Here is a 16,145-nt window from a genome sequence, read left to right as displayed (position 1 = left end):
AACACGCATGAACTGGAGGTTCCCTCGGAAGGCTTGACCTATGCAGGCCTGTGAACAGACGCTGGACCTCAGTGAAATTACTACTAACATGAAGCTAGTAGCAGTGGCTGTAGCATTTAGAACACTACCTAAACTGGACTTTTGTTATGTCCCATATAATTCCAGGTCTTAACGTAAAATTTTTCTGCTTTAACTTAGTAAACGAGGTAAGGTATTTCTGGAGTTACGCTAGGAAAACTCCCAACTCCTCTGAACCTTGCCCATTGACATCGCCACTCAGGTTCCACCACGGCTCAACTTTCACCTGGCTCAACACAAGAGCTTGTGGCCACTGTGAACCACCTTATTCACCAGTACCATCCTATTCACAGAGATTGCTGCCCCACAAATGCCAGCAAATACTTCCACTCAGTTAAGGTCGCCCCCTGCTCTTCTGTGGATGAGCACTTAAATTCATTTCTCAGCGTCAAGACCTTAAGATCCCTGAAATGACAGGACCGATCGTCACAGGGCACTTTTTACATTTCACAACAGAGTTGTTGCTCATTCACTATGAGTCTTTCAGCAACCACCGGATGAGGATCTCCACAGAACTGCAGCTTCTGTACTCGTCCATATTCATTGGAAAACCAGTTACTTTCAAACACGGACATTTGAGAAAAAGGGATGACTGGGAAGAAGAAAAATTAACCTTCCCATTAATCAAATATATAGATATTGATTGGGAATCAATATTTAAATACATCGGGGGTGCGGTGGCGCAGTGGGTTGGACCACAGTCCTGCTCTCCAGTGAGTCTGGGGTTCGAGTCCCGCTTGGGGTGCCTTGCGATGGACTGGCGTCCCGTCCTGGGTGTGTCCCCTCCCCCTCCGGCCTTACGCCCTGTGTTGCCGGGTAGGCTCCGGTTCCCTGCGACGCCGCATGGGACAAGCGGTTCCGAAAATGCGTGTGTGTTTATACATAATGACAGGCTAATTTTTTATTATTTTGCTGTTTAGCTGACATCTTTTTTTTTTTTTTAAAACATGGAGAGTTCAATATCTGTGCATTATACAGATGAACATAATTACTGGAGCAATTCTGTTTAAGTCATTCTCTCAAAAGTCCTGTAACAGGACAGCCCCATGTGGGACTAAAATTTCAAGTTACATGACTGTGACCTTAACTGCTTTTCGATCTACTGCCACATTTTGTTTTAAAAGTGCAACTTATTGTGACCAATGAAGGTGAAGACAATCACATTTCACCTCTAAAACAAGACATCCAACACATCCATGGGCAGCTTAACATTTATATGGAATACGATGAGTCATCGGTAGAACCAGCCTTGATGACATTATTGAACAACCGTGCTCCTTGAAAGAGATACAGCAAGTTTCATTTTGGCCTAGAAGTGTCACTGCATCTGTTACGAAAGGAAAATCTGTCAAAATAAGCCATAATTGCGAGCGCTGGTGTGGGTGGAATTCAGTGAGAAGAAGTAAATTTCCACTCATCTTGTCGGAGGCCTGCCACAGCCCTCTGTGAACACACCACTCATACCAAGGAACCAGGTCAAAGTGCATTAAAGAAGTGTGTGGCAGGCCTGTGTTCAGCAGTAGTCCCTGGTGGAAGAATTTTGTGCCCTTATTTAATAAATCATTATTAGAAGAGTTGCCATTTGTCCCAGATGGCCATTCCCCCAAGCAGGTGATGGTGGCCAGTGGCGAAAAAGCAGAAAGTCGGCTCTTACCGAAACCCTAGGTCCTCGGCCCTCACACGGTATTGTGCGTCTTTACTATCTGGCGGAAGGAAAAAACCATGCAGCTTCCCCCATGGAACATTCTGGAACGAGGATCCGTGTTAAACGGTTATAGGTTTAGTCCCTGCGCCCCATGTCTCCAACCGCAACCAAACCCCCTATCCTCCACATTCTCCTACATTGCCTCCAGCCGCTCGAATCACACAGAATCGCATGACATCACACTGATTTGGAGAGCATTTCCTCTGACTTGCAATCAGCCGGAATAACCCTTGGCCCCAAAGTCTGATGCTGACAAATGCTGACAGACTCACTCTTGGCTTCAAGCTGCTGGGTCCCAAACACACCACAGAGCGGCTTCCGTTGGAAAAATAGATTCCAGGATTCAAGATGATGCCTTACAATCATCATGAAAGGAGTTTATAGGGCACACTGACCTGCAGACAAGAGTTCATTAATGTATGGACAAAATGGAGGGTGTACGGTGTGCTTCCGTGTGCATGCATGTTTGTGCAAAGGAGAAGCAGAGTGTGCGAGTGTGTGCGTGTGGGTCAAGTGCATGTGTGGCTGTGTATTGGTGTGTAAACTCCGGGCCAGTGACTACCCTCCGCGTAGCCCCCTCCAACGCAGTGCACATCTCTGTCATCATCATCACACTGCCTGCCACAGCCAATCACCGCATGGACCTGTCATTATATAACCTTACTTGTTCTGCTCCAGCAATCTGATGAGCCATGATTACAGCTTATTAACAGCATCTGAGGAATAAAAAGAGCTCTTGGGTGTGTGATGCAAAGCACTAACAATAGGGTGGATGCTTTAGCCGGGGCTTCTGCTGACTAACTTTTAGACTCATCTGTGCATTGCACTGATCCCTCCAAGCACATCACTTGCATTGTCACTTTTAAGTATTTTGGCTATTTATTGTTGGCATTATTTATTGCTTTTTTCTGTAGTACTATCTAATTGTGTTGTCTACAGTGTGTGGAGAAGCATTCGAGCAAGAATTTTATAGTACTTTGTACACGGTACTTGTGCTTATGACAATAAACCTTGAACTTGAACTTGCACCCTGCAGGCTGCTGATATGCTCAAGCCTTGTGTTTTAAAGGCACCCAGTGAGCAGCGCTGATGTGTGCTCGGCTGACTGATGTGAGTGTTAGTGCTGTAAAAGCTCACAGGCTTCTGCCTGTAACAGGACACTCTTCCTTCCCATTTCTTTCATTCCATAATTGCTGCCAATACAGATGAGGGAATTGTAAGCTATCTGCTCAGGTTTCCAGCCTGACACTCCTCTTCTCCACATACATGTTCGCGGATGAGCCCTGGAATCGTCAGCCCATTGCAGAGCATGAAGATGTTTCAACAGCCATTGCTGCACCTAATGAGAGGGATGCTGCCTCCTCTTCTTCGATGCAGGGAAGCCGCTCTGTCTTCTATGATTCCAACACCACTGACAATCTGAAAATACTATTCCTCTGTTGTTAAACCAAGTGAAAACAGATTGAGAAACATCACCCATTTACCCAGTGTGGGAGGCATGGTGTGTGTGCGTGTGCATATGAGGGGAGAAAAGAGAACCCAGCGAGTCAAGCTGTTGACTTTGAAGATTTTAACTTCTGGCATATGGGAGCTGTTCTTCGGCAAGTTCTTTTTTTGATTTTCTTGGGTACCGTGGTTTAATTTGTGAGAATTAGATTAGGGAGGGCTTTTCTTTGGCAGAAACGAGTGTGCCTGCACTCAGGAAAGGGAATGATTAATCCTTTTAAATGACTTGTGGGTGCTGATGGAAGGCGAGGCATGGAATATGGAGATGCACGCTGGAAATGCTACGGTCCATGTTCTCTAGAATGCTTACGTTCTGCTCTTTAGCTCCAATAAATGCAGATTTAACGTAAGCCTCCCGCTGACAATCCTAACATCACATCAGCCAGAAAAGCAGCTTTTCTCGCCTTCTTAATTTTGATGTGGTTCACATCTGACCAAGCAAGGACAGAGGAAGGAAGATGTTTGATAGCGCCAGATGTCAAGCAGTGGCACTGAAACTATCATTCGTTTTTACAGCAAAGAATGATGTGAAGTGCTTATTCGCGATGCATTCTTGTCATTTAACACTTTGGAGAAAGAGTCTCATTTAAAAGAATGGGTTTTGATATTGTACACAAATTTCTGAAAGAAACAACAAACACGTCAGCAATGAATTTCTCACTCAGCAAGGCAGTGGAGCGGCCTGAATGACTCATTCGATTCCCAAAACATGCATGCAAGTTGAAACAAAAATTCTACACCCTGTTTCCATGTTGAAAAAATATGGACAAATCAGTGCATCCCAAATCTTGCTTTTCGTTTGAATTTTTGCACTCTGGGGCAGGGCACTGGAGCAGTGGTGTAAACTACTGATCTCTGGGTAGTTTTGCTGAAGCATAAACTCAGATGGACCTTTAGCAAACAAACTCGGGAAGGAGACCGCAGCCTTTCAAATCTTCGAAGTCGATTCAATCCCCCTTGCCGGAGTCCTGCCGAGGGGTGAGAGGCACACTGGCGATGGGATCAGTCATAATTACACATCCTAATATGCAGACCCGCGTCTAATTTTGTGAATCTTTTGGGAGCTGCTCTAATCCTGTTATCGGGCTGAGCAGACACAGGGTGACAGGACAATATGTGAGTGACAAGTGGCAAGAAACCCCCAGAGCCCCTTTACAACACACAGCACTGGCCTGTGTTCCAAAAGGCATTTGCATTTGTGTACACCAGGCCACAATCGCAGCGTTTTCTGTTTGTCTATAATAAACAGCATGCAGATTTGTATAATAACCTGCCACTGCGTGCAGCCTCTGTGTGGGTCTGCGCACAAGTAGGTACACGCGTGTCCCATTATCCGTGGAAATTGCTGCTGCTCACGGTAAGCACTGCTGTTTATGTCACACTGTCAGGGCCCTGAGCGTTGGAGGAGCAACATGACGGGCTTCTTCTTCACCACCCTTTGAAATCTCTCCCAAAAGGAATTTATCCTGTTAGAATCACTTTCATCCTGATGCGCGATTCATTAAGCAGAACAAAAGAGGGCGGTCCGCCCCAGAGAGGAGCTCTATGAGATACCATCACCAGACTTGTCTGAGAAGGAAAATTTGCGCCACGGTACCATTTTTTCTGCTTGCCTTCATAATGAAAAGCAGTTGATTTCAACCGCTTGCTTCTCTCTGCTTCCCGTCTTTATGTCTTTCTCCTCGGTATGCACACATCTACGTCAACAAATGAGCAGTACCGTCTGCTAGTTTGCCCGCCATGCTCTTTGCTCCACAGCGGCAGCTCCTGTCACTCCTGCCCTCCCTCAGCCCAGCGACACCCCTGCCTCCCCTCTCTTCAAAGCTTGCCTTTGTCATGATTTTTAGCAAAGGCAGACTGAGAACAGCCTGGCAGGATGCTGTGCCTTCTGGTGAGAGTCTACTCCCTTGGGAGAATGTAGTCCACAAGGGCCTCCTAGCTTTCTGAGGGAGGTCATTACCCTGCTGGGCGGCTGCTGTCGACCTCTCCAGCAGAGGCAGACGGTTGTCGCATGCTGGACAAATGCTGAACTTCAAGGCTGTGCACTGGACCTGTGCTTGGGCTGAATTCCACACCTCTGAGAATGACAAATCTGCCTTAAACCTAATTACATGTCTCCCATTTGGGTCACTTTAAACTCTTTGACACCTCGGCTTTCAGCAAAGCCGAGTAAAAAGTTATAACAAAAACTCTGACTTTAAACAGAGCTGAGCCTTTCTGCTCAAGTGATGGTTGAATACGCACAATCAGAAGGAAGCTAAAAACCTGAAACCTTGCATGCAAAAAAGTAAAAAATGTGCATGTGAACTGCAAGTAATGAGAACCTTAGTGATGGTATGCTAACCTGAAAATGCTAACAAATGTACTCAGTAATATTTCAGAATATCTGTTTGCTTTTAAGGATTTTAAGGGGATATGCCAGCGCAGGGCAGCACGTATCAGCCAGTGCTTATGGAGATGGATTTAAAACCTCAAGATGCTGTTAATGTCACAAGAGGGGTCCTGATGTACTGTCCTAGTGGCAAGATACCCAAGAATTCCTCCTAGAAGATTTCTGGTTGTACAAAAGGATAAAACTCAGTCGCTTAGGACAGAAATGTTACACCTCTACAATAAAAAAGTAATTTGGATTTTTCCTCGGTTTATGAAATACAGTAGAATGCATCGAATATATCTGTGCCTCCTTCCCAGGGCCCAGATCTTCTATAAGCAGAAGTACTGTTGCTACAGTAAGATCTAGTAAGGCAGGAAGAATAAAATCATGGACTTTTCAGGAAAACAAATTACTAAATACATTCATACAGGTTATCCAAATCATTGCAGCATATCTAATTCTAGCTGCATGACTTAATTTTACAGTAGGGTGGAAGGCATGATAACCGCATGCAACATCTTTGAAGGGAGTTCTGAGTACTTAATGTGATAACACTGTAAAAACAATATTTAATAACCATCCACTAAATATTGAGCGCAATGACATTAACGCAAAGAAGTTTTTTTGGGGGGGGGGAAAAAAAAAAAACAAAACAAAATCAGGCAGGCTGCAAGAGCTGTCCCCCACCCTTGGACAGAACGACCGAGCCATCATTGGAAACATCCCCTAAGTGGCCTGGAAGAGGCTCCATGCTGGAAAGCCTGGAAAATGACAGCCTTCGCCCAGCACCTCTCTTCCCTCTTTCCCCAGAGCTGGAAATCGCTCCCCGAGGGACTGCCAATGACAGGGCTCCTTGAACAAATAATGTGGATGGAGAGGAAAATGACCGCACGCCCAGCTGAAGTGGCTGACCTTTCGTCTGTCTGTTTCAAGCAGACACGAGGAGACAGAAGTGGTGCTACTGAAAGTTACTGAAAGTAGCCCAGCCTGGAGATGGCAGCAAGTACAGACATTCTTTATTAAATATATATGCAAAAAATGAGTCAAGCACTTTCTTCGGTGTGTTTAACTAAAGTTCTGTTTTTAACATTTATTTAAATCCTCTAAAGATTAATTAGAAAATATTTGGGATATTTGACACTTATCTGAAGGATTGGAGAGAGCTTGAACTCTCAATCTTACAACCTTAAAAACACAAACATTTCATTGATAATTCATAAAAACTTGCAGAAATGTTTCAAAATCTTATATTATCAATAAGTAGAAGAGATTCTTCAGTTTTGTGAGGCTACAATGTGATTGATCACAGCAGTATTTTCCATATGTTTTCTTCTTCTGATATTTTAATAATTGATGTTATGTGTTCTTAGGCTGGAATGTATATTCATTTCTTGTAATTTCTACTTTTTTCAGATCAAGAAATTAGAAGCATATAAAGACATAAAAACAAGGAGATTTTATTTGTTCTAATAAACGCCCTCAGACAATTTACAATTTTATTAATTCATTTACATTTATTCATTTAGCAAACGCTTTTATCCAAAGCGATGCACATCTCAGCAAAAGTACAATTTATACATTACATTAAGAGAAGGAGACATAGATGCAGACATGTAAGTCTCAAGCAAACCTAGTTTGTTCCCTACCACTTGCTGCACTGAGGTTCATCGTTCGAGTAGATGCATAAGACACAGGATAGACAAATCCCGATAGTCTCCCACCAATCTTTAAGTATTATAAGACACACAAATGAGCAAATACAATGCCAGAGTAATGGCTGAATAAAGGTTGTATCTGGGGATGCTTATGGAGTTACGATGCGTGAACAGTTACACCGGAAATGAGCTGGAGAGATCTTGGGCAAAGTGGATCTGTAAAAGGTGGGTTTTCACACACTTCTAGAAAACAGAGTTTCCGCAGTTCTGAGTGTCAGGGGAAGGTCATTCCACCACAACGGACCCAGAACCGAGAACCTTCGAGCTTCACACACACACACACACACACACACACACACACACACACACACACACACACCGTTTAAACCGCTTGTCCCATACGGGGTCACGGGGACCCGTAGCCTAACCCGGCAACACAGGGCGTAAGGCTAGAGGGGGAGGGGACACACCCAGGATGGGACGCCAGTCTGTTGCAAGGCACCCCAAGCGGGATTCGAACCCCAGACGCACCAGAGAGCAGGAGCTGGTCCAACCCACTGCACCACCGTGCCCCCTCTTCCGAGCTTTACCTTTCGTGATATAGCTCATGCTTTTCCCCAAAGCGACTTACAATGTTAATCTACCTACAACTGCTTTTCTCTTTATACAGCTGGGTAATTTTTACTGCAGACATTAAGGGTAAGTATCTTGCTCAAGTGCAGTACACTTGGAGGTGAGACTCCAGCATGCAATCTTTGGGTTCAAAGGCAGCAGGGCTAACCACTACGCTACCAGCAAATATCATTTACATATCATGAAAATGTACAAAATAAGACAGTTCGCATGTAGCTGTGACATCATTCTTTTGGCTGGACCAGATGGCCAAACCAATCAGGGCAGGTGATGCACGAAGCTTGGCTCCGGGTCCTGCTTGCAGACTACGCCAATGGTATTGTTGCCGAGGTCAATGGTACGCCAGTGGTACTACGCCATAGTCTGCATCTCTATCTCACTGGAGTGCTGGGTTGTATGTGTACATGTGCATGTAGAGGAGGCTGGGTGAGGTGATATTAAAATAAGATGCTAATATACAAATGCATTTGCACGGAAGAATCTCTCACCCTTAATCCAGTTTCACTTGCTTATTTAAAGGCACGGTGAGGACAAAAAGACTGTACTCTCTGGTAGGCAGCTGGCAGAAGCCATTTATATAACTATATGGCAAAGACACAAGAAGTTCACAAAAATAATTTCCTGCGCTTGCAAGACCCCATGGAGGAGGCCATCAACACCCTGGGAGGTTTGCATCTACCTGGGGTTACCTCCAGGTAATGGCTAACACTCCCAGGCGCTTTTATGGGATGACGAGAGAGGGGAAGAGTGCTGCAGTGCGCGTCTCCAATGCACATCACAGGAACCTCATCGCCCTGACTCTTGGCTCACTGGGAACAACATATTCCCTTTTAATTGCTTTTGAAAATATTTTGGAAGCGCATCGCTGCCCCTCCATCCGAGTGTCACTGAGCCTAATTACGGAGGATTACGGATTACGATCCTTGATGCTATGGGTTATGTGCAAAGGGCTTGCTGGCATTTTTTAATAGCCTACGACAGTCCTGGAAGGGCAGATACCATCGCCCCCAGGGCATCTGACTGTGGGGGCTCCGTATGGACGGGGCAGATGACATGTCCGTTTTGCCTTTCTGCTACATTTAATGTAGAAGCCCCAAAGCTTCTACATAAATCCAAGGCTGCCATCTGCAGAGGCTTAGGAGCCCATTATTGACCATGCTGTTCAAACGATCGCTTGGCTCTCCTTCCCATGCCTTTACACATACAAGAGCACATGCACGCATGCTCACTGACACGGACTTTCAGCTACCTGTGTGCACATTTAAGTACAAAAAGCCCATTTATTTTGTACACACATTATGACTGTAGTTGTTCATTACTGTTGTCTGTCCAAACACTCATTCATTATCAATACCTGCTAGTCCAATGAAGGGTTGCACTTGTCTGGAGCATACTGTGGAACCCAAGGGCATGAGGCAGGATACAACCCATATGGGATGCCCTACACAGCAGGGCACTATAAATAATAATAATAATAATAATAATAAATGTTGCATAGTTATCGGAATATACTTATACAGCTGACGGTTTATGGGATAAATTCTCACGAGTACAACATTAGGGTGCCTCAGAGGACTTGAACCATCAGCTATAAGCCCTGTTCTTATGACTGCAGCAAAAGGGAGTCGGTGCTCGTCACCACTTCCACTCCACTTTTCTTGTGTAAAGGGACACTGTGGACGGTATGTATGGACACATCACCTGCCAGGTCAGGGGAGAGGAGCCTGCCTGCAGCTGCGCAGCATCTGGACTCCACAGCAACTCCTTTGTACACAGGGATGAGATGCACAAGCTGTTTCTTGCAGCAACAAAAAAACGCTTTTCCTGAGCCGACTGATGCCGCTTTTCGAGGCTCCACCGACACCCCCACCCCCACGCTCCCAGGACCCCTTGACTCACACAGACACCAGGGGCCAGAGTGATGACAAATGCTGCTGTGGGTAGGCAGCAGGGCCTCATAAACAAAACACCCACGTGCATTCTTACCAAGGAACAGGCGGCAAGCGGGGGGGGGGGGGGAACGGAGTCGCTTCGCAAAGGAGAGAACAAACTCGCGAACGCCGGTAACAAACAACATGAGCGAAGGAGCCACATTTCCAGTCTGTCTTAAAAACAAAACCTTAATCAGTAGTATTCTGTCGAGCAAACAAACTGCAATAGAGAAATATACAAACACATTTGGGTTTGCCTTCCCGCAGGTACTCACATTAATAAGCTTCTTCCAACACAGAGTGGAAGACACACAAATACACAGACATTCTCTGCCTAGTTTTCCAGTTCTCCACACACACTCTCTACCTGACACGTACATAAACATAGAGACAGGGAAGTTGGCCTTTTGTGTAAACACAAATGCACATACTCAAACTAATTCTCATTTTATACACATACACACATGTCCAAATCATGCTGTGTAGTTCACCCTTTAAATACAACACAGTTATGGTGTCTTCCTGCATCTGTCTGTCTCACGCACACAGTGACTTCACAGCTGACTGTGGGAAGGATGTAATGGCACTGCAGGCCCGCTGGAGCAGGCAGATGGGAAGGAGAAGCATGCAGACTACTGCCCGGATCTGAGCCTCCCACGCCTGTGGGGAGCGCTGCTTTCGCCTGCTGCCAGGACACTCCCCGTGGGCAAAAGCAGCACACTCGTCTCACTGTGTGCAGCACAGCCAGGACATCCTCCTGGCTTTGTGAGGTGGAGCCAGGACTCTCCGCATACTGGGGAATGCTGGACGTGGATGCTCCCTTGGTTGCGGAAGGTGAAACTGGAAGAATCCCCACACATGATGTTGCCGAGGTCATCAGCGGGCGAGTTTTCAGTCAGGCGCTCCGCTTGACAAACCCGTAACGAAAGACCCATCAGCTCTGATCCTTCTGGTCCAGAGCGCAGGGACCCACAATGCACCTCCCCTAAGGCACCCTGGACCTCAGGTCCTTAGTTGCACCGCTGCACGCTCAAAGCTCATATTAATGAGTCATGCAAATGTGGCTGCTGCTATAAGCCACAGTCTGGCAGGCCACATCAGGAGGCGTTTGCCATGGCGGACGGGAGACAAATGAGGCGCAGAAAGAGGGGGAGGAAGCTGGAGTGCTTCTCTGACAATCCAGCACCAGCCACACTGGAGTGGTGAGGCTTGCTCAAACAGATTAACACACAGACATCATTGGTCTATTCTCTCACCCTCTAAGCACACAGTTCTTTCCACTTCAATTTTCCACCATCCTTCCGCCTTTTGTTCCTCACAGAGAAACAATGTCGATATTCAGCGGCGCCCTTGAAATGACTGAGTTTGGACTCTTTTCTGTTTCCTTTATGCCTTTCAGCTCCACGGCTACATTTGTTTGTATTTACAACTCTGTGTATTTGTGTGTGTGTGTGTGGTGAGCTGGCAGCCTGCAAGGGAAGCTCTGAGTGAGGCTGTGGAGGGGGCATGGCTACAGAGAGGCACTAAACCAACAGAGCTGAATCAGACATTCAATCCTCTGGCCACTTCTAAACTCAGCAGCGTGGCCGAACAGAGGCAGGGCAATTAACCACCAACTAATTGGTTAGTCAATCAATCACTTCACGAAGAGCTCTTCCCATCAGCAGTCCGACTTGGGAAACAAATCCCAGCACTGCTCTGTTACTTGGTACAGGGGACAGCTGGTAGTGTAGTGGTTAGTGCTACTGCCTTTGGACCCAAAGGTTGCAGGTTCAAGCCTCACCTCTGACTATAGTATCCTTGAACAAGGTACTTACCCTAAATTGCTCCAGTAAAATTACCCAGCTGTATAAATGGGTAAATAATTATAACCTTAACACTATAAGTTGCTTTGGAGAAAAGTGTCAGATAAATGTAAATGGTGTGTGTGCCCTCCTGGGCATCTGTCTGTGTACTTCTTGATGTTGCTGGCAAAAAATAATTTTATAAGCATTCTCTTGACATTATGTTAATTTCTGTTTATGCAGTTATCTCAAAACAGAAATCTAGTGTGAGTGTATGGAGAGTGAACAAATGTTTCACACCTATGGCCCAGGCCTTCCGGTCCACAAGCTCAGCGAGGGCAGAATTGAAGAAAGCGGCATTATGGGCTTTGTAGGATGATACTCGGCGATTAGCCCAGGGAAGCCTGGTCAACCCCAGATGATCATGTGACTCACATGAATACATAAATTGACAAGGAGTCTGTAGTTTGAAACAGGAGAACCCCCACCCAGAATCTAAGCCCTCTATGCCTGATTCTGGTGTTTGCAAGCAAACACAGCGTCACATAGAACTTCAGACTATCACACCTATCAGCCTGGGCTAATTGGTATGCAAATGAACCATTGCTGATATGCATCTGGTTAGAGATGGAAATATTGCACCATACTGCATAATAGTGAATCATGACAGACATCATGTTTATAATTCTGAGGTTCAAAACAATTGGCTTCAAAGGCACCCGCCGTATATTACATCCAGATAATAACAGAGCCAATCTGATTCAGGCCTTGTGAGCAATCATTCATCCAGAGCACAATGTGTGGAGTCCAGAGTAATTAGATCACCAGATCTATTAAATCCCAGCTAATTGGAGGTTATCACTGCTTGGCATCATGAATGACAGGAGCACCTGGTTGCCCTGGAGGTGGATGCAGGCCCCTCCTCCCCTTACCTGTGCACCCGTGGGACTTGCCGCTGCTGATCTGCTTGAGCCTCTTCTGGTGGGATTTGCCATTGTAGTGGATCTGCGCTTGAGCTGCAGAGTTCAGCTGGATGTTGCATACTTCACACAGCGTGTATGTCTTGTGTTTCCGCTCCCGTTTGGGCCTATGCTCCAAGGTGCCTGACCGGTGCCCTGCTCCACTACGGGGCCCACGCTCTGGTGATGGGCTGCTTCGGAGTGGGCCTGCCGGGCTAAAGCCTCGCTTCATTCCTGGGGGAGGAGAAAGAACTCTGGGTGATGAACATCCAACTGGTGCCTGCAATTTGCACCCTGTGCTAGAGCCCACTTCACCTGAACAGTGCAACAAAGAACAAAAACAGTGTACTGTTCTACATTTCCATTCTTACAGCATGGTGAAACAAAGAAGCTATCAATATTCACCACAAAGGACTATCATTAAACCTCATATCTAATAAAATGACACCAATATCAAGATGACATCTTTGAAAAGGGCTTTGTTAAAACAGGTGGCATTCTTCACAAACTCTAGTGATAAAATCCTCCATTGGTGAGGCCTGCGTAGAAAGGGAACCTGCAAAGCAGCAGAGTACACAGCCACCCCACGCTGTGTACCTGGAGCTTTGCTTGCAGTTCCACACATAGTCACAAGAGGGGAGCAGTTCACCTTTTTTAAAAAAAAAAAAAAAAAAAAAAAAAACATTTCCACTAGCACACCGACACATTTGCCAGCCCATTGCTCAGACTGGATGTTATTTTCCCAATAATACACACAACATGGTACAGAGATAAAGGAAAACTGCAGGTAAACACCTGCAGCTTCAGGGGCAGATGTTGAGACTGGCAGCTACAATTACAGACTTATTTTCCCCACTTAAAAAAAGAGTGACTTTCCATTACAGTTACGCCCTTATGCTGAGTTGCTTGTACAGTTAATGGTGCATTGCAGTGGCCGTCTGCAGGGTTAAATTAATCCCCCTCCAATCTCCACAGAAAAATTGCTTACATCCGGACTGGGAATCCCACATTAGAAGGTTACGCACAGAGCTTGCATTGAATGGGAGCGCAAAGTGTGCCGTGGGCTGCAAGCATCACTCCTAGTGGAAACTTGTGACCGCTTTGAATGAGCGTGTGTCTGTCGAGGGTGGAGGTCAACTTTGCATGACTGTGAGCTATTGCCAGTAAAAATGATGCACTGGGTGTGTCTTTGCGTGTATATGAAAATCTAAGGCAGATCCCTGGAGAGCGCAATGACTTCGCAAGGGAACAAAGCGCATTTACTGAGCTACACCGGCACTGACTGCAGGAAAGTGGTGATTTACCAGTAACGCACAACTGATAAAACGATAGTAAAACAAGGAGTGTTCTGCACTGCTGCAGGCCCATCGTCAGTCCTGTCACGTCTGTGTTTTGTGAACTCCAGCGGTCCTCATTACTTCCGTTACTTGGCACCATTTGCTCCCAGACTGCCGCCCCTTCTGTACAAAGCAATCATTGCTGGGCCATTTACGTGCTATGGGCCACTCCCATCCCACTGACTGGACCCGCCTGTCCTCCGTCAACACCCAACTCTGCCTGCTCCCTACATCTACCATGCTGACTTTCCACTTCTTACTTCCATTTCCTTTTGCGTCTTATTTCCTTCCTACTTCACGTCGCGCACAAAGCCGTTTCTCTGCTGTCTCCCTGTTTCAGTGATGCTTTCCCAATCCCTGCATCCCAACAACTGCTTTGACGACACTGTGCTTTGATTTCCCATCAGCCCCCAGGGGACCCATGTCCCCCACTCACATCCCTATCCAGTCTCCCAGCATGAGTTTGATGACTGCACCAGCAGTGGGGGACACAGGACAGGCAGCTGTGCCGAGGTGTGGAAAATCTCCTTTTCGTTGTAGTGCAACAGACTCTCACAGAAAGGAACTTACACAGCTGACAAAGTTCTACAATATTTAGGCATCTGGCTGTTTTTACACAGAAGAAATTATGTTGAGAAGTTCTCCACAAGGTACAACAGCAAAATCCAGTACATTAACCCAATGTCTTGCACGCTACCCTACTCGGTACCATTTCAGTGTCTCACCCTCTACTATTACTCCTCTCTCCACACAACAACTCAGCAAACTGATGTTCAGCCAGTGGTTGAAGCACCATTTAAAAGCAAAAGCATGTCTCTCTATGCAAATGTGTTGTTTAAACATAAGGACCGTAGCATCAGACACCTACCCAACTATACTCAGTAACTTCTTATCCAGTCAAGGGAGTGAAAGTCCAACGCCAATCCCAGGAAGCACAGGGCACTGGGTAGATGAATCTATATTCAACTCCGAACTTGTGAATTCCACGTGGAAGAATGTAATACTTCAGATGGGGTTGAAATGTGATGCTGGTGACATTACAGAATTAAAGGGTCATTCTCTTCACAAGTCACCGTATGTTAGTTGGTAGGGCCAGTAAAGGACGTACGAAGGAACAGGCCTTCAACCAATGAATGAATCTCATATATTAGTGCGGATAAACTGTGCTCTGGATCACCAACATTATCAAAAGTCTCAGATTAGTGTCTCCGTATGAGAGATTACTGTGGTGGAGAGCAACTGCTGCTTTCTTCATGTTTACAGAGTACAGCTGACACACTGGGGACGACAAATACATTCAACTTGTGGGGCATGTTCACTGACACCTTGCAAGTAAAGCAAATAATGCCAAGTAGGAGTTCTCTGAACATCACACACATCATAAAGAACTGTCAGAAACAACCTTTCATAATTGTATGTTACAGCATAATTTGACGATATCAATAATACAAAATTATTAAACTATCATTGTTAAAGTGATATCGAACACGTAATACACAAAATCTGAGGAAACGTTATTTTTTCCATAAAAAGTCCCCTCCCAGATTTGTTTCTCCCTAAATCTTTCACATGAATAAATGAAAAGCAAATATAAAACGCGTGGATGATGGATTGAGAAACGAGTATTCAAAAGACATCCGAATAACTTTTAGCTGAGTGAGTTTGCTTGTTTAATTTTTCCAGCCACAGAGTTATTGATGTATATGCATAAAATGCTGAAACACACATTAGAAAATTGGACATATAAAAGCTCTATTCATATCTATGAGAGCTCAGTCAAGTTCCATCAGATGCTGTTTAAAAGCCTTGGAATGCTGCATGTTTTGGCACTGAATGAAGCGTCTCTTTATGGGTGAGTTAAGCCTTTAACTGACACAACTGTGTCTCAAACATACCTTCCCAGAATTCCCAGTGCCCGCCTGCTCCTGGAAGATCCAGTTTCTGAGTAAATGAGAGGTAATGCCTGAGAGTTGAAAATTCATTCTTGGAGTCACAGGAGGAGTCCGGCAGATCCGCCATGTCTTCTGAAGCTGCCGCTCCCTCAAAAAAATCTGCCGTTCGGAAGACCATTAACCACAATTTAAAGAAAGTTAAAAAGAGAAGCTAAAGCTGTCACTGGTCCCAAGACATAACATCACAAACAGCCGGAGCATGCTGCACACACTGACAAACACTCTCTCTCA

General features: G+C 45.6%; 1 protein-coding gene across 2 annotated transcripts in view; it reads right to left on the bottom strand.

Annotated features, from left to right (window-relative positions):
• LOC108941564 (zinc finger protein 385C-like) overlaps positions 1–16,145 on the bottom strand; it is a 103,660-nt gene that overhangs the window by 48,457 nt on the left and 39,058 nt on the right. For both annotated transcript variants that reach the window (XM_018764322.2, XM_018764323.2), the window contains exon 2: positions 12,599–12,859. In XM_018764322.2, the coding sequence (XP_018619838.2) occupies positions 12,599–12,859 (261 nt within the window). The remainder of the gene's footprint in view (positions 1–12,598; positions 12,860–16,145) is intronic.

This window comes from Scleropages formosus, chromosome 8 (assembly GCF_900964775.1).
Source record: "Scleropages formosus chromosome 8, fSclFor1.1, whole genome shotgun sequence".
Taxonomy (NCBI): Eukaryota; Metazoa; Chordata; class Actinopteri; order Osteoglossiformes; family Osteoglossidae; genus Scleropages; species Scleropages formosus.
The sequence above is the reverse complement of the archived record's forward strand: the minus strand, read 5'-3'. Positions and strand labels throughout refer to the sequence as shown.